Below are 18390 nucleotides of genomic sequence, written 5' to 3' on the forward strand. Positions count from 1 at the left end.
TTACTAGCTAAACGATCAGATGAAGCTACATGTGATTTTAAAGTGTGGACTTTATTATATGGAACAAATGAAACATTCTAAGCATTCAGAAGGTTTAAAGGGATGGGAACTTCAGAGGAAAAATCAAATAGGGAAACCAGTAAGAACAGAGAGAAACAGAGTGTACTTTTTTTGTCTTCATTTCTTTGTGTGTGAATCCAAGACCAAAAGAATGAACAGTTGTGAAATCATGCTACTGAAATTGAAAACTTTTTACTAGGTAAAAGAAACAAGGTTAGGGTAAGTTGATATAATTGCAATGGTGGTGAATGAAAGAAACAATAATAATCTTTTTATATACAGAATCAATATGTCAAATATATATATAAAATAACACTCCTAATACAGTTTGCTGAAGCCTGAAGTGATCCCTGAGTCTCCCAATCGCGGAAACAACACCTCTTTCTCAATCAAAACCTGGAGGTGCGAGGTTATCTTGCGGAATGACACCCACACGAAAGGTGCGCAACAAAATGCGTATGCGAAAACCGACAAGGCTCTAACCACTCCATCAGGGTACCAAGGGAAGGCCATGACGAGGAGTGTCCCTAGAATGCCGAGCCATGGAGTGAGAACAGGGATCGTTGGGAGGAGGAGAGTGTTGATTGGGATGGAGGAGAGAGCGAAAGAAGCCATCAAGTAAAGCGCCCAGCCGATGAGTGGGTGGATGGTGTGAGGGATAGTGAAGAATGGGAAGATGTAGGCTGCAACGACAGAGAGAAGTGCGATGAACTTGAAACCTGCTTGGATCACTGTTAAGTTGCGGTCAGAACGGCGATAACATAGTTTGGTTATGTTAGGACGAGCTAGTCGTGTGACCAATATGATTCCAAGGTAGAACATTGCTTGGATTATGACCAAAGGCATCTCTGCTGAGTACCTGTTGCAAAGATCACACATAGTATTATTAATATCAACCATTTTATTAGGGAATTTGAGAGGGAGTCATCATCATCTAAACTTTTAAAATTACCCTAAAGTGGTGCGGCGCTGTTCGTGCCATAAGAGACCTAGTGGGAGAACAGGCCATGACCACCAGTACCATGGCTTTAACCAAACAGCTCCTGGGAATGTAATCACACTGTTTGGTCCACAAGGTATGTTCCATCTTAGCTTAAGATCTGAGAGTATCAAGATAGAGATCATGTTATTACATTAGCCAAAATGTGTATATATTATAGACGAGATTATAAAAAGAGACTTACAGAAATAAGAAGCGTCCATTTGGTAGCCCAAGGGAAGTCTCAAGTGGCCACTAAGCACAGATCCGTTACTCGGAGGACGAAAGAGAGGCTGGTCGAGAAGATCAGAGAAGTAACTGACAAGAAAGCCTTGATCAGCTCCATCAGGATTTTTTCTTCCAACTTGTAGCTCATGAAGCATGTCCTTGAACACCTCCACTGATGGCTGCAACACGAAGAGGCCAGTGTGGAAAATGCAAGGGTTTATGAAGACCGCACAGAACCGTCCACACTGGAACAGCTCGTCTGTTTTCTTAAGGAAGAGATTATCGGCATCTAGCATGACCACACGGTCGTAATCAGACAGAGCCCAAGCGTAGAGCTTGTTCAGAGTAAGCTTGAATCTACTGTTGAAGTTGGTCTGTCTCCTGTACGGATTGTCCACATTTTCAACTCTCACCACTTTGGCTCCATCTTCCTCTTCCCTGCTCACACACACACGCTTGTTAGTATACATCCACACAAACACGCACATTCAGTTATTATGTACTTGTTTATGCATGTCAAGTCCAAGTGTTGCTAAAAATATATTATATAGGTTTTACTTTTAATTATCGGAAGTGCACCAAGGAACAAAATAAATTATTAGATAGGTTATGAGGTCGAGATGTAGACGTTATGGCATGATCTATACAGCAGATTGGCCGGTCATAATTTAATAATTTTGAATCAAAATAGCTCTTTCTTGTTTCCAAGAGGTTTCCATTTTTCACTCAAAGCGCTAAAGTCAAACAACTCTCCTTAAGCTATATGCTTTGGCATTCAATGTAATAAGATTTTATCGTCTTAGATGACTTCTACGCATGTTTTAACTTTTTGTTTTGGGTGAACTATTGGCTAAGGTATTTCACTAAGATCGTATGGAACATTTTTAAAGATTTTGAGAACATTCGGACCCTTGAGTTTTGGCCAAATCTCTCTATAGAGTCTAAATTGACAATAGACCTACATGTCTATTAAATATGTCCACAAACATTCTTTTGAAACTTATTAAAAATGCTAATCTAGTTAAAAACATAATATGAAGAAAACCAAAAGACGTTATTCAAAACTAGATGACAACCTAGAGAGTTTTTGAGCAATTAAAAAAAAATCAAAGACGCGTAGTCATATAAATGGAGTTAAATACGTGGGTCTAATAAGTGTCAACTACATATATCTACTTTTAACATTTTGATTCTCCCCAACTTTTGCTTATACAACTAAAATCGTTAGAAACAAAAAGAAAAGTTAATGTTTCAAAACTTTCATTCGAAGTCGTGAAGCCAAATCAAAAGAATATATAATTCTACCCAAAAAAAAAATATTGTCGAAGTAATAAATGATAGTATTAAAAACCTCCTAAAACATAGTCGGAGTAGTATTTTTTTCGTCTCGATAGCTTCTATGAATAAGGTGGTCGTTGTATCATTCGGACATTTTCTAATTCTATGTTTACTTCAATTTCTAAGAAAAAAAACAAAAATGAATGGGGAGTAGTGGAGGGTGCATCTGCCACCTATATAACTTCCTAGAAATATTTAAAAAAAAATATATACTAATGGATTGTTTATTTCAAAGTAATATTAGCAATTGGAAACGGACAGCGTTTTTATATAATGGTCGGAAGAGAGACTTACAAGGTCTGAACCCATCGGAGAGGGACGTCGAGAGAAGCGATGACGACAAGATCAGCTTCCACGTTGAGACTTCTCAACGATCTGACCAAGACACGAGTGGCCACGTAGAACTCGTAGTCTCTTGGCGTCCCCATGTACATCATCGTCGCGTAGGCGTTCTTGTGCTCCGGCCGCCTCGTCTTTAACCCACGATCTTGAACCTCCACGACCGCGTTTGATGTATCTATCGCCGTTTCTTGCGGCTGCTGCAGCAAAAGTTGTCTCTCTCGATACGCCGTCGTTTCAATAACAAAAAGTGGTAAAACCAAACACAAAAACAAAACCAAGCCTCTCTGCAAACCCATTCTTGATTCCTCTGTGCGCAATGTCCGAATTGCTAAAAACAAATCTGAAAGTTTTTTCTTTGAGGAAATGTGTAAACGCATACGCGTATATATATAACACAAATGTATCAAAGGGAGGGAGGGAGGTTTCTAGGAGACTGTGTAAGGGTTAAAAAGGTATAATGTTGATTGGTCAATGGCAAGTTTAGTGGAGTATCATAATATTTTCATTTTAAACTATAAAAACAAAAACTAAAGGTCGAAGCACCTAGCCACCTATAGATATACTTAAGTTACCTAAGATGAGTTTATTGCTAATTACTGAACATAATTATGAACTTTAATGGTACACTAATGAATTTTTGATACTTTCCATTTTTGGATGCAAATCCATATCACACCAATTGATTCATACTAGGACTATCTTTCGTATTGCTCGAGAACTATACATTCGTATCAGTTTGCAAAATAAATTTTGGAAAGCATTTATTGTAAATGAGGAATGTTTTGATTCCAGAATTTAAGGGTTTAGAAAGAAAAGAAATAAGACACAAACTCGCATACCATCTTTAGTCACATTTTTTCGGACTGAAAGAGAGAGAGAGAGAGAGAGAGTTGTAACGCTGTATTGGTCTGTACTCTGTAACGTACAATAATAATATGGTGAATTTAAGGTTTTGTTAAGAGTCATATTTGTTTAATAATTGAAAGCTGAGTTATGATTATTAACGAAAGTAACCGTATTATTTTATTTTTATTTTTTTATTCTTGGCAGCTAATATTTATGGATTTGGTCAATTTAGGACCATGTGACTGAGCCATTGTCCTCTTTGCAAGTTGTGTGTATTGTGTAATCTCATGTATAATTATAGTTCATCACTTAATTTATTTCAACTACATATCTTCTAAGTTATTAAAAGAATATCTCTATATATATATTGTAAAGTCAGTTTTGTCAAGAAACTCACAATCAAACAAGCAAATCATATAGTCTTGATCTCTCAAACTTGTACCAAGGAAATCATAGAGTCCATTAGTTCAACTGTTGAAGCCAATATGATTGCTCGAAAACGAAAGAAGTTAGACTTTGATTTGTTGTATGTTTTTACCCAAAAAAGACTTTTAGTTGTACGTAAGACACCATTTGACTACGTTGTATACAAATACGTATATACATTTTCAAATACATAATAAACAATCTTTTATACTTTCATATTGTACTACTACATGGACAAATGTGAAAAGAAAACATACAATACCAAAAAAAAAAACCATTATTTTGTATAGATTAGATAAAGATAATACCGTATACGTGGGTTTTGTATCATTAGATATTTAGATGTAGGCAGTAGTATTAAGAAAGAAACTTTTAAAAGTTTAAAAAAGAATATTAGGCGAAATAATATTATTCTTCTTTTAGATACAAACCAAAAAGATTAGACGAAATGGCAAAAGAAAGAGAGTAACGTTTGACGACTGATGTGATGATTTTTTTAAGTTTTGAGAAGGAAAGACACGCAACGACTTCTCTCGTGTTGTTGTTGTTGAAACCGCGTCGGTCCATTTTGTCCGAAAACTTGAAATGGTCTTTGAGATGCTCACAACCTCTTTCCTCTGTTGACTTCATATATGTATGTGTGTAATGTAAAGTGTTTGGTTGTATTTAGGAAATGATTGTTTTGTGGGTCGAGATGAGTTCGTAGCTATAGCTGAGGCCTTCTGGACATTTCAGGCCCATTAATGAAAATGGGGTAAAATTGAACAAATTATTAATTAAGGTGTCAAAAGTAGAGTTTATGTAAATACTAGGGATGAAAAAGGGAAAGAAGAATGGACTTGGGATTCAAGCAAGGGTCAAAGAGTCAAAAGCGAGCTAAGCCGAGAGAGCAGCGGTGTCAAGAAAACCTCATCCGCCGCAAAAACCCTCTAAAACCCTCCGGCGCCGGAAATATATTTTCCTTATTATATCACTTTCCTTTAATTCGATTCATTCACTGAAGCGATTGAATCTTAAACGCAATGATGGGCGAGGAAGCAGCACCGACTGGGCCGCCCAACAGAGAGCTCTACGCTCTCCTGAACTTGTCACCGGATGCCTCCGACGAAGAAATCAGGAAAGCTTATCGTCAATGGGCACAAGTCTATCACCCTGATAAGATCCAATCTCCTCAGGTTTGCTTCAATCGATTTGCTCTATCAAATTTGTTTTGTTTCCAATTCGTTTTTTGATCTTCTTGTTTTGATAATTGTATCCGTCTGCTTCAATTTGGCTAATTTACATAAAGGAATTAGCTTTTAGTAGTGGGCTGATTTCCAATTTTGTGGTTAGATGAAAGAGGTGGCTACGGAGAACTTCCAACGCATTTGTGAAGCATACGAGATATTGTCGGATGAGACAAAGAGGCTAATATATGACTTATATGGTATGGAAGGCTTGACTTCAGGGTTAGAGCTTGGTCCCAGGCTGAGTAAACCTGACGAGATCAGAGAGGAGCTTGAAAGGATTAAGAGGAGAAACGAAGAAGCTAAGAAAATGGCACATTTCTCACCCACTGGTTCTATTATCTTCAATTTGTCTGTCCCACATCTTTTAGGCGGTGACGGTATCATGAGAGGGTACTTACCTTGTTCCTCTTTTCAAGTTTTGATGTCGTTTTGGTAGCATAGTTCTTGATGTGGGTGCCCAACTTGGTTTTAGAGACACTTAGTAGTCTGGATTTTTTCTTTCAGTTTTCTACTTATGTAGCTGTGTGTATCAATTCTCGTGTGTGTGAATTTTGGGTGCTCTACAATAGCCTTGACTACTTTGTCTGCATTTTGGTTTTTGATGCCTTTTTTATTATTATTTTGTGCTTGCATCTGCAACCGTCAGAATGGTTATGGCTAGTCAAGTGCAGTCTCAGTTGTCAAAAGATGATGCTATTGCCATTGGTGGAAATTTGGCGGCCAATGAAAAGTCTGGTGGTGGAATTGCTACTGCTATTCTGAGGCGTCAGCTTTCTCCAGTGTCTTCTATTGAGTTTGTCGCTTCAACGGGTTTGCAGTCGCTTATTGGAATGCAGACAACACGGTAGGCTATTAGTTTTCCAGTTAAATTTATTTCTGACCATCTTTGATGGTTAATATGGTTTAAATGGGTTTCTTGTCGGGGCAGTCAGTTAACCATACATTCAACTGCGACTATCAATATCTCGAAGTCTTTGAGTGATGGTTCCATTAATCTTACCAACACGTGGACTAGACAGCTTTCAGAAACTTCAAGCGGAAATGTATGTTCACTCTGTTCTGGTTTTGAATTTGACTTTTTACGAAGGCAAGAAAGCAGTTTTCGTGATTTTCATATAGTTTTCCCCCTCCAGATTGAACTGGCGCTAGGTATGCAATCAGCAATTACAGTTGGATGGAGAAAGAGAGATGAGAATATATCTGCTGCTGGTGACTTTAAGGTACGCTGACTGCCAACATGCCTTCCAACTGTTCAACCTCGACCCTCTCTCTTACTTTCTTTAGTATGATCTTGCTTTACTAGATTGAATCTGGTGGACTTGGAGCATCAGCGCGTTATACTCGTAAACTTTCATCCAAATCTCACGGTCGCATTGTAGGCAGAATGGGAAGGTATGTTTTACTGACACATGATCGCAATGTATCATATGCAAGAGCAGGAGGATGAAAATCCTTTTTGTATGTAAATCCTTTTTTTTTAAGTGTCGTTACATGTGTGGCATCAATATAATCATTTGACTTGGGATAAAAATTTCAACTTTTTTAGCAATGCTCTTGAGATTGAGGTTGGTGGCGGAAGGAAGATTTCTGAGTTCAGTACTGTAAGAATGATGTATACAATAGGAATCAAGGTAACTATTCTTTAAACTTTAAGAGTCATCTCGCTATTATGCAATCTGCTTACTGCTGGTATTTTTATACTTTTGCTGTAGGGTATTTATTGGAAACTAGAGCTACACCGTGGTGGCCAAAAGCTGATAGTTCCTGTGAGTGTTAATTTCTTCCTTTTCTTTTCTTGCGGTGTCATCTCTGCTGTTCTTCAGATAAATATTAGAACAGATTGTGTTTTAAGCTCTGGAGTAGAATGTATTAAAAACTACAAACCAACAGAACCTAAGAAGTAAGAACAATCCAAGCGTAGGCATGGATTCTAGACCATCATCCTTGACTCTTTTAAACCCTAAAACCATCTCAATTATGACAAAAATCGACATCTGTATTCTGAGGAAGTCTTTCAATTTTTACACCTTAACATATCCATGATGGTTATCTTTTAAACGTGCAGATTCTGCTCTCCTCTCATTTAGCTCCAGTATTTGCAACTGGAGCATTCATTGTTCCAACATCTCTTTACTTTTTGTTAAAGGTGAGTGTTGGACCCTATATATAATTCATACTTTTGCTATCTAGTTATAAGGTTTGCCTGATTTAAACATTTTCCACTGCTCCACACAGAAATTTGTGGTTAAGCCGTATTTGCGTAAAAGGGAGAAACAGAAGGCCTTGGAGAATATGGAGAAAACTTGGGGCCAGGTGATAGTTATTACGAGTTTGGTAGTCGAGCAAGATTCATTTTGAGTTTATGGTAGACGATCTTATCATGTATATATATTTTTAAAATTGTTGGTTTTAGGTTGGGGAAGCAAGGGCAGCGGCTGAGAAAGCCCAGCAATTGTTACAAAACGTAGCCACAAGGAAGAGAAACCGGCAAGTTGAAACAGATGGGCTAATAGTTACGAAAGCATTGTATGGTGACCCAAAGGCGATAGAGAGAAGGCACGAAGGAGTGGAAGGAGTTGATTCGGGAGTCATTGACGTGACAGTGCCCATGAACTTCCTTGTGAGTGACTCAGGGCAGCTGAGGCTTCATGAGGGAGTGAAGAAATCAGGGATCATGGGATTTTGTGATCCCTGTCCGGGCCAACCTAAGGAGTTATACGTTGCATATACTTGGCGTTCTCAGACATTTGAGGTAGCAGTTGGTGACTATGATGCGTTGAGTATACCGCAAGAAGGCCAGTGAGTATGAATGGTACACTCCAGTCTCAACTTTGTTGTTTTTATAAAAACAAAAAGATTTGCTTCTTACGGGGAGTTGTGTAGTACGTGTTACATAACCTCAAATTTTTACATTTGTTTCCTTCTCAATAAGTTAAGCATTCTTGTTTGCCGTAAGCTTTGATTGATTAGTCGTGTGTGGTGCCTTTGTTAATTAGGTATCAATTCTCTTTCATGAATTATTTGTTGTGACGGTAATTTTGTTTTAATAATTTTTATGAAAATACAACATATTGGAAAAGAAAGAGAACTATGTAGCTTGAATATTATGGTATAATACCTCAGGATACTAATTACTTTGTACCAACCACTATAAATAAATTAGTGTGATGACATTTTGTAGTGTAAGTGAGAGAATTTTATAATGTGGTTGGACGTAAACAAAGCGAGAAAATGGAGCGAAAGAAGAGGTTAAGAGGTCGAAAGAAGAGGTGTTTGGTGGTGTTTTGAGAAGGAGTTTGAGAGACAACGACGTCCTTGACTTGTTGATGATGAGTAACCAGACGTGCCCTGAAGTCGCCTCGTGCCATGACCAGCTTCTTCTTCAAATCAACTACGTATTCTTCGATTCCTGCCAGATCATAATCCCAACTTTTTTTTATGGTCAAATAAATACATACGTCCAAATGATTTCGGTTTTACAAAATCGATTATGACAGATGATGCTAAACCCGAAGGTAGCAGCCAAGAAATTATAGTTTTAAAGTATATATTCAAAGAGCCTTGTGGGTTTTATTTTTATTAGGAAAACATGTTTGGTGATGGTAGCACGTAGAAGAGAGCTCACCGGTCATCTTGGAAACAATCTGAGAGACTCTGTCTTGACAACGGACACATCCCACATCTGCGTTTATCTCTATAATTTGAAACTGATTTGTATCTCCAAGTTAATACAGCATTTGTTCTTAAATAATACTCATCCACTTCTATTGGTGACCACTTTTTACCCTCGAGTTAAATCTTTCATATTACTTCTAAAAAAAACATGTTGAGTTGACTATTAAGAAGTACATGTACATTTTTTCATATTTATTGTGAAAACAAAGAGAATATAAAAATTAGTGGATGATCGAACAAGAAGTCAACAACAATGGTTTTATTTTCATCCAACACAATTTACAGAGACTATAACGCAACCAATTTTAAAAAATAACAAGAGAGCTCCGATTTTGAATATGAAAATGCATGAAATGATTGATAGAAGCTAAACAAAAGAATGGTAAAGAGAAACTTATGTAGCTTAGATAACACATACCGATGGAACTGAGAGTTGCTCGCAGAGAATGAGGGTGCGCCGCCGCATCATCGTCTCCTTCATTTCAGACAGAAGGCAGAGCCAGGCCCTGACTTGCTATAAACGTATGGACTATATATTTTATATATGTAAGCTGAGTAGAGGTCTGTTTATATATATTTTAATATTTCTAGGTTTATAGCTGATCAGACATGGAGGCTTTGATAATTTTCTAAGAAGGGAATGTATGTTTTTGTATGTATTCAAACAAAGATTCAACTTTTTTTTTTTTATAATTGAGAAGTCCCATCCTTACACGTTTCACCCACAATCTCTATATAATATGCAATAGACTTGAAAACAACCAACAAAAAAGGTTGGTGCTAAAACAATAAGCAAGTAGTAGAATTAATAACAAGTTTCCAACATAGCAAACATTTACGTTGAGGTACATTTTAAATAATTTTACAGAAGAAATATGGAGATGGCAATGAAGAGATAGACTCAGTCAGATGTTTGTTTTGAAAATTAGAGAATATAAATCTGAGTTTATGGGTTATACAAAAGAGATTTGGTAAGAAAGGAGAAAAAGTCAATACATGTTAAAGCCACCATTGAACTTTTTGGTATTTTAATACACTAGTTTTAATACCATCCAATTATTATATGAACAGAATACCAAAACTCTGTAGATGAACAAGAACAAGTAGTTGTCTCTATAAGTTATATATGAATGAAGAAAGATTGTAACCGAACAAAACAAGGTGTAGACGGTACAAGTCTTATTAGAAAACATGGCATGATAATAAGCAAATTCCTGTTCTGATCTAGCCATGGCCACTGGAAAGCTACAGAATCAAAACAGTGAATCTCTCTGAGTAAAAGAAGAAGAGTTATGTATGACCTTTAATCATAAATAATGTAACCAAGATGTTTGTTGGCTAAAGCTGAAGTGAAGTTATTACATCTTGAGCAAAAGAAAAAAGAAAAAGTATACAACACTGATGAGTTTAGTGAGTAAGTGATCAAAACAAAGAATGAAAGCTACAAAACCAGCAAGCCACCACACCACCACTGAGGACTTCCATGGGATCCCAGAACATGTATTCTTAATCAAGCTTGCTTGTGAAATCAAATCTCTGCAACAAATGACAGAGTTAACTAAACTATGCTTAACACCTCCACATGCTTCTCTCTACAGCTCACCCCCTTCACCTCACATTCCAATCCTTCTTCTATTAACAGAGACAAACACTGTTAGACCAAAAGCCTTTGCATTTTTAAATCATGAATTCTACAAACAAACGAGATTTCTTAGAGTCAATGTAATAAACAGAAATTTCCGATCTCAACTCTAATTCAGAGAGTAAATCAAATAAGAAAGCTTTAAGATTCCCAAAATTCAATAAGATACAGAACGATCACGATTTCATAAATTTCTTCAATTTCCCAAATTCAATAAACCCTAAAGAAGTTTCATAAAACGAAAGAAATAGAGAGAGATTGGTGTGTAGTAGTAGTAGTACAATGAAGAGATCATTGGGGATCGTCTTTTTTGGGTTTGCGGTAGTTCTCCTCGACGTGCTTGGCGACAACCATACCAGTATTAGTGAGCTTCCGAATATTAGGAACGTTGTAGTTCTGAGCCAAGTATACGCCAAAAGCTGATCCAACAATGAACGAGAAACAGCTCTTGATTATTCCCATTCGATCTCTTTCTGCAACTCCTTCTCCGCAAGTTTCAGGTCAACAACTACAGTAACAAAGACGATTTCGCAGGGTTTCTTTTATTTGGGAATTCCTTGTACGACGTCGTTTTACACTCTTGATTTTGGACTTGTAAAATAATTTAAAAATTTACATCTTCTTCCTAGTTTTCTTCTCAGAATTCAGAAATGGCCCAATTCTAAATAATTCCATCTTCCTCCACCTCCTCCTCCCCTCTATCGTCGAAAATGGCTGATCACTGCTTTGACAGGTCTCTCTCTCTCGTTATCTACGTAAAAAAATTTGTTTGATCCTCAGGCTTTCAGATATTGTGGCTATGTTTGGCTCATTTTATTGTTTTTTTTTAAGTAGAATTGCGAATTTAGGTGGATGTGTATATCTGTAAACACTCATGTAGGCTAATTGTATCTGACTGAGCTATATAGCCTATATGGATGCTTCGGATATAGTTACAAGTTTCTCAAAAATTTTACTTTTAATTTCTGATGATATACAGCAGCTATTCACTGGTGTGCAATGGAGGGGGAACTGGGAAGAGCCTTTTGGATGCAGAACCAATTAAAGGTTACCACTTTCTACATACTATTACTCCTCAATTGATTATTCAACTTTTTGTTTTTAGTTTTTAGAAGCAATCTTGATCTGTCTTTCGAAATATATACATGAGTTCTGCTCTTCTGTAACCTCTTAAGCTACAAACTTGTATGTGTTGTTGTTTGGCTTTGCAGCCAGAAGCCAAAACTACTAAGGCATCTCCACTTCACTGGCCTTGGTCGTCAGCCGGAACAAACTAGCTTAAACACTTCTTCTAGCAACTTCTCCACTTCTTCAAACTGAAGCCCTTTAGTCTAAGGCACAAACAGACTGATTAAGAACAGCCCGAGGACTCTGCAAAGAGAAGGCCTTGAAGGATTTAACTTGAGGCACAGGTTTATTACAATTCTCTGTTGACTGGTAAAATTTTGTTACGGGTACTTATATTGATGATCATACACCTTCTCTGCTCTTGACTTAAATGAAGAGTAAGATCTCCCTCTCTTTCTCCGTTCCTGTCCTAAGTTGTTATGTATAGGATGTTGGTTTAACTTAAACGATGAATGAAGCTGGTTTAAAACCAAAAACTATGAGAGGTAGAACAGTTACGCAATCGAAGATACGAAATATGAAAATTTTCCAAAAACAAGATTTAATATTAGCTCAGTTTAGATTGTGAAATCGTATAACCTCATATACAACACCCATACATACACATCGCCACAAAGCTAATACGAAGATATAGGATTAGGAAACGAATGTCATCATCAAATCAAATACAAATGTCAACAACCAAAAAGGCTCAGAATAATATGGGTTAGAGATAATTATCAGCACTAAGATCAGAGTGGTGCATGACATTCTCGTTCATCATTGCCTCTACACTTAAATCGAAAAGAAAAAAAAATCAAGAAAGCCTCAGAATAGAAGTATCAGCAAGACTTCAAGAGAAGTCAATCAGTCCCGAAAGATGGTGTTCTTTTATAATCTGATATCTTCATAGGCTACTAAAACGCTAACTAAACCATAACTAGACACTAAGAGAAAACTTGAAAAGACAAGAAGAGACAAAATATAGAACTCATGGCCGGTCCCAAACGGTAAAAGCAGCAACGCCGCTCCGCAAGGCAATGGAATATGAGAGCCATCAGCAAATGCCAAAGACGGAGAAGCCCTAAAGCTCCATCAACGTCATAAGGCTTACCCTATTGCTCTGTGACGCATACTATTGGATTATGCAATCACAAAGTTTCAGATTGCTCCATCATTTTAGCATCAGATTTCTTGGAGAGAAATCTCGTCACTGTCTAAGAACATACACAGACAATACACCTCAAACAAAGGAGGGGGCATGATGTGTATACTATAATCTGATATACTCATAGATTACTAAAACGCTAAGTAAACACTAATGAAAGAACTTGAAAAACAAGAAAATACAGAATATAGATCTCATGGCAGGTCCCAAACGGTAAAAGCAGCGACGCCACTCCGCAAGGCAATGGAATATGAGAGCCATTAGCAACTGCCAAATACGGAGAAGCTCTAAAGCTCCATCAACGTGCTAAGGCTTGCCCTATTGCTCTGTGACGTATAACTATTGGATTATGCAATCACAAAGTTTCAGATTGCTCCATCATTCTAGTATTAGATTTCTTGGAGAGAAATCACGTCAATGTCTAAGAACATACACAGACTAAACAACCAATGCACCATAGAAAAATGAATACTTCTCTCAGGCAACCAAAAGAATGGAGAAAGAGGAGGAGGTGATGAGAAGCAAGGAGGGGGCGTGGTGTGTATATATAATATTAGGGAATCGGAAGCCCTAGAGAATCACACCGTATTGGCAAGAAATCAACCGACGGTCCAAAAATGGAAATATACTATTTAAATTAGCTTTAGCTATTTTATACTTAGGTAGTTGTGTTTCTATTTTATTTGATCCGTATCCAAACCTAAGTTAAATTTATTGAACCAAACCGAAACAAAATTTGGTTCTAAGACGTATTTTCTTGTAAATTTGTAATTGAATTTGCAAAACCGAATCAAAATTACCACGGGTATACATTAGTGACTAGTGTGAGGAAGAGGTTGGTTAAACGGTACGTTCATGGTTACATAGTCGACGTCCAAACTAATGGATATTTTAATGTTCTAGATGTGGACGTGGTAATGAAATGAGTCCCTCACATTGTCTATTAGTATACTTGAGTATGTCCCTCGCATTGTCTATTAGTATACTTGAGTATGTCCCTTCCATATTGGAGAGAACCGATGAATGTGTTCTCAGCTACCAAAGTGCCTTGCTAAACTTCGTATTGTATGGTTTATATTGGACAGTCTACAAGAACAAGGTTGTCCATTATATGATTTCTGCAGGAACTGAGTTTACAAGGGAGGTCAACTCTTCTCTCATAGTATTTTTTGAAAATTTAATGATTCTGGTTAACCTTTTAAAGTGCGAAGACAAAAACTGGAGTGAGTCTTTTTGCTATGATCACGTTTTTCTACTGAATTGAAAGAATGATTTATTGATTGATTCTGAATAGACAGAAGCCAAGGTCATAAATATTTCATTGATAATAAAGGTAATTTCATTACACATTGCGATTCATCAAAATGTTACACTGATACAAAAAGTTGAACCGTATCCACAATGTAAAGACATAGCTACGGAAAGATCTCGTCCCGACATCCAAATTGAATCTTCAAACTATCCGGCAAACAAACACATCCATAACAACAGAAACATCAGCAATACTTCCAGCAAAGAACCTGCGTCAACTGCGAAAATCTCAAAGACAAACAAAATCAATGGGTAATGAATAACCATCAGGACCAAAAGTAATCATCAAGAGCAACAAAGCTATACAGTCCGCATCAAGGTCAAGTCTATAGACCATCATTTGGTTATCATCACCATTCCGAATCTCAATTACAAAACAAAATGAAAAATTTAACAAAACAACAAGGCTCAGAGAAAATATGGGTTAGAGATGGTTATCAGCACTAGAATCAGAGTGGTGCATGACATTCTCGTTCATCACTGCCTCTTTAAACAACAAAAGTTTGTAAAACAAAATCAATAAAGCCTCAGAATTGCAGAAGTATCAGCAAGACTTGTAAAAGTCAATCAGTCCCGAAAGATGGTGTTCTTTTATAATCTGATATCCTCATCGGCTAACTAAAACTTAAGGCAAACACTAAATAAATATAGAGCTCATGGCCGGTCCCAAACGGTAAAAGCAGCAACGCCGCTCCGCAAGGCAATGGAATATGAGCGCCACGGTAAACGCCAAAGACGGAGAAGCCCTGAGGCTCCATCAACGTGCTATAGCTTACCCTATTGCTTTGTGACGTATACTATTGGATTATGCAACCACATTTTTCAGATTGCTCCATTCTTTTTAGTATCAGATCTCTTGGAGAGAGATCTCGTCACGTTACTAATTCTAAGCTTAATCAAACACATCAAAACTTTAAAGACATAAACTAAAATATAATAACCTAGGAGAAAATTCTTAAGGAATCGTAAGAGAGGTGATTTGGTGAAGAAGAAGAGATGAGGATGAAAGAGTTGCGTGGTATGTATTTATATCAAGTATATTAGGGTTTCGTGAAGCCCTAGTCACCGCTTACCATCACGGGCTTTTTGTTAGTGTAAAGCCCAGTTTAAATGTAAAAGGGCCCAACTAAAGCCTGAAAGTTTCTACTCGTTTTGCAATTTATCGAATGTGTTTCCATCAGGGCCATTAGACCGACAATGTGGTTCTAGTCAGTTCCGTGTTAGGCAGGGCTAACATGCCATGTTGTATATGTTCTCTTTGCAAGTTATTAAGGTTTTGCACATGTAAGCTTACTAGTCCCATGTCAGACTTGTCTTATGTAATGTGTGGGTCTCATGCAGTTTCACCCATGCTTATAAGTTATAAACTATGTGATCAATCTCATAGTTAATTTTGATGTATCCACTATTCTCTTACCACCTATAATTACAAAAGATTGATAAAAACAAGCACAAGAAGACTCTGTGAAGTGTGAACCAATACTTAGTACATACTAATGTGAGCTATTCGGACGCATTGTTACACCTTTGAATTTTTGATGATCTATATTATTCGTAATGATTTACTGTTTAAGAAGTCTTAGGTGTCACCAATCTAGTAAAGGGTTACGGTGGAAACAGAAAACTATCATTACACACGAAAAAGGACTTTAAACCAACCCCATGCATGATGCACCACACCACTTCAATAGTTCACCAACCCACTATATATTGGATACACCGTCTCAATTAGTCACAGCTAAATCCCATTTTTACATGGCTTTGTAAAATTTATAAAATAACTATAATTTCATCAATATGACACATGAAATTTGTTAGTCTAACTAAACGATGGTAATTATTTAGTGATCATCATTTTAAAAAAAATCTCTAACTAAATAAGTTACGGTAATTAATCGACTTTCTTAGACGTAACATACCAGCAAAAACCTTGTTAACTCTAAAACTTATCATAATCTTCTGTATGAAAAGTCATCAGAAGCACAAATTTTCCTTAAAAAAATAGACGTTGACGTAAACTTTAGCTAACTCACTCCTCGTAATTCACTTTCACCCTCTAAGTCTCCATCTTACATTTAATAATTTCGTGTACCCTTAAATGCTCTAAACCCAACCATATCGTTTCATTTTCTCTTCTAATATATCCCACAACAACCCTCTAGCTAGTTTAATATTCTTATATACACACACGTAGTGATGGGCAATGATCATGGTTTAGTGTGAGTTCTATGAACATACATCGTCCACGCCATCTCACACGTTCGTTTGATCATACATGGTCAAACCCAATAACCCATCACATGAACTAATACAAATGATTGTGTGACCAAAAATAAACTATACATATAACAAACGATAAGGGATAGAGATAGTCACGGGTACCACTAATTTGTAGGTACTTGATTTCAACTCTACACCTTCTCTGAAATTTTTGCAATTAATTACATTAATTACTCTTTTTTCTATTTAAGCCACTTGTTGCTTTAGACGGAGAGAGTTGTAGCAATGCAAAGCTGCTGCTACTGCTAGCCAACTAACATCAAACCAATATTTTTTTGTTTCTATCTAACAGTTTCTCTCAATTCTCACTAAAAGTTTCCATCTTTCATATATACAAATCAAAATTAGGGGCAAAGATGAGTTATATAGGAGTCGGAATCAGTCCAAGAAACGTCGCCGGAACCGGAAGTACCAAAATGAAGCTGATTGATCGGAAAGTGAGAGTGGCAGAGTTGATTCTGAGGTGTTCTGTTTGTGCCCTCGCTCTTGTCGCTGCGATTCTCATTGTTACAGACGTCCAAGTGAGAGAGATTTTCATGATCAAGAAAAAAGCCAAATACACCAACATGAAGGCGCTTGTGTAAGCTCCTGAGACAAAGAACCCTCAGTTTTTTTATTTCTAAAGTTCAAAACTTTAGCGATGATCTTTCTTCGAGTTTTCAGGTTTATGGTGGTCGTTAATGGGATAGCCGCGGGTTATTCTTTGGTTCAGGCGGTTCGTTGCGTGGTGGGTTTGATGAAAGGAGACGTTTTGTTAAGTAAGCCTCTGGCTTGGGCCATTTTCTCCGGCGATCAGGTGACTCTGTTTTTAAACAATCGCTGTTTCTAACATTCTCTGTTCTTGTTTGCTCTGGTCAACTATTAATAACTACTAAAAAGGTGAATAGTCTTTAGTTTGTTGTGAACTGTTGGGTCAGTGAATTCAAAGAGTCTTACCGTATGAGTTTCATTTGTTTGGTAGGGTACACAAATTTATTGGATTTAGGTTGGAATTTTTCATAAATGTCGATAGTGAATAACTGATTAGGAATGTTGATGATATTTGATGGTCCTGCTAAATAAAAGCATTGAAATTGACCTGGTTAATGTATTCTAGTACTTCACATAGGTTTTTGTATAAGTGACATTGTCAATGACCTTGTTGTTATGTTTGTATAAGCAGGCGGTATCGTACTTGTGTGTGGCGGGGGTTGCAGCAGCGGCGCAGTCTGCGGCCTTTGCAAAGCTGGGTGAGCCAGACCTTCAATGGATGAAAATATGCGGTATGTATTGGAAGTTCTGTATCCAGGTAGGTGAAGGAATAGCCAGTGCCTTGTTCGCTTGCGTCGGAATGGTTTTGATCTCTTGCATCTCGGCTTTCGGTGTCTTCCGTTTATATGGCGGAAGCAAAACCCGGCAAAGCTCATGAAGGCCTGTATTGGGTGGTTTTGGACCTACCTTGTTTAGTTTAAAGAACTCGTGTGTTAATGTTGTGGTTTGTGTTCTCTTATCTTAGTGTGTATACTGTCTATTACTACTTTCACCACAATCTCAAGCTGCTCTATAAATGTAATCATCATTTCATCACAATTTGGTTGGTTTGTATGGATCACGTGTAGCTTTTTTAAAACACAAACAATGACAATGTTTTAGTCTATTTTTGGTTTGAGTTGCGTAATAACCAAAAACAGGAATTTCATCTCATCCAATGATTAAACTTGAATTTCATTTATCTCATTCTCATCAAAATAATCACCTCTGGCCAAAACTAATAAGTTAT

The 18390-nt window shown here is 37.1% G+C and overlaps 6 protein-coding genes, 1 long non-coding RNA gene and 4 other non-coding genes across 11 annotated transcripts; 3 read left to right on the plus strand and 8 right to left on the minus strand.

The window, feature by feature from the left end:
* Positions 1-236: 236 nt before the first annotated feature.
* Positions 237-3380, minus strand: LOC17888307 (putative glucuronosyltransferase PGSIP8). The gene is made up of 4 exons (XM_006293948.2): positions 2900-3380; positions 1245-1705; positions 1013-1160; positions 237-919 (listed from the first exon to the last, which is right to left on the minus strand). The coding sequence occupies exons 1-4, from the start codon at positions 3322-3324 to the stop codon at positions 379-381; spliced, it is 1575 nt and encodes a 524-aa protein (XP_006294010.1). The 5' UTR covers positions 3325-3380; the 3' UTR covers positions 237-378.
* Positions 3381-5241: 1861 nt separating this feature from the next.
* LOC17887757 (chaperone protein dnaJ 13) lies at positions 5242-8405 on the plus strand. Its single transcript, XM_006296244.2, has 11 exons — positions 5242-5394; positions 5552-5838; positions 6095-6292; positions 6377-6491; positions 6582-6668; positions 6752-6840; positions 6995-7079; positions 7161-7214; positions 7514-7594; positions 7684-7761; positions 7862-8405. Exons 1-11 carry the CDS (start codon positions 5242-5244, stop codon positions 8249-8251), a joined length of 1617 nt encoding a protein of 538 aa, XP_006296306.1. The 3' UTR covers positions 8252-8405.
* Positions 8406-8626: 221 nt separating this feature from the next.
* LOC17890541 lies at positions 8627-9655 on the minus strand. Its single transcript, XM_006295640.2, has 3 exons — positions 9542-9655; positions 9074-9155; positions 8627-8857 (listed from the first exon to the last, which is right to left on the minus strand). Exons 1-3 carry the CDS (start codon positions 9602-9604, stop codon positions 8646-8648), a joined length of 357 nt encoding a protein of 118 aa, XP_006295702.1. The 5' UTR covers positions 9605-9655; the 3' UTR covers positions 8627-8645.
* A 744-nt stretch (positions 9656-10399) lies between these two features.
* On the minus strand, positions 10400-11289 carry LOC17890347. Its single transcript, XM_006295317.2, has 2 exons — positions 11047-11289; positions 10400-10755 (listed from the first exon to the last, which is right to left on the minus strand). Exon 1 carries the CDS (start codon positions 11225-11227, stop codon positions 11057-11059), a length of 171 nt encoding a protein of 56 aa, XP_006295379.1. The 5' UTR covers positions 11228-11289; the 3' UTR covers positions 10400-10755; positions 11047-11056.
* A 129-nt stretch (positions 11290-11418) lies between these two features.
* Positions 11419-12285, plus strand: LOC17890064. The gene is made up of 2 exons (XR_002834414.1): positions 11419-11498; positions 11745-12285. It is a non-coding gene; the product is annotated as an uncharacterized LOC17890064 (long non-coding RNA).
* Positions 12286-12580: 295 nt separating this feature from the next.
* Positions 12581-12661, minus strand: LOC111831287. The gene has a single exon (XR_002834543.1). It is a non-coding gene; the product is annotated as a small nucleolar RNA Z221/R21b (small nucleolar RNA).
* A 34-nt stretch (positions 12662-12695) lies between these two features.
* On the minus strand, positions 12696-12789 carry LOC111831261. The gene has a single exon (XR_002834512.1). It is a non-coding gene; the product is annotated as a small nucleolar RNA SNORD96 family (small nucleolar RNA).
* On the minus strand, positions 12764-13135 carry LOC111831102. Its single transcript, XM_023784634.1, is given in 3 exon segments — positions 12764-12930; positions 12933-12987; positions 13115-13135. Coding segments are annotated over 3 exon segments (243 nt in total).
* A 1620-nt stretch (positions 13136-14755) lies between these two features.
* Positions 14756-14837, minus strand: LOC111831286. Its single transcript, XR_002834542.1, has one exon. It is a non-coding gene; the product is annotated as a small nucleolar RNA Z221/R21b (small nucleolar RNA).
* A 36-nt stretch (positions 14838-14873) lies between these two features.
* Positions 14874-14968, minus strand: LOC111831260. Its single transcript, XR_002834510.1, has one exon. It is a non-coding gene; the product is annotated as a small nucleolar RNA SNORD96 family (small nucleolar RNA).
* A 1895-nt stretch (positions 14969-16863) lies between these two features.
* On the plus strand, positions 16864-18267 carry LOC17888264 (CASP-like protein 2B2). The gene is made up of 3 exons (XM_006294956.2): positions 16864-17211; positions 17295-17427; positions 17794-18267. Exons 1-3 carry the CDS (start codon positions 16988-16990, stop codon positions 18037-18039), a joined length of 603 nt encoding a protein of 200 aa, XP_006295018.1. The 5' UTR covers positions 16864-16987; the 3' UTR covers positions 18040-18267.
* Positions 18268-18390: the final 123 nt, after the last annotated feature.

This window comes from Capsella rubella, unplaced genomic scaffold, assembly GCF_000375325.1.
Source record: "Capsella rubella cultivar Monte Gargano unplaced genomic scaffold, Caprub1_0 scaffold_4, whole genome shotgun sequence".
In the NCBI taxonomy this organism is placed as follows: domain Eukaryota; kingdom Viridiplantae; phylum Streptophyta; class Magnoliopsida; order Brassicales; family Brassicaceae; genus Capsella; species Capsella rubella.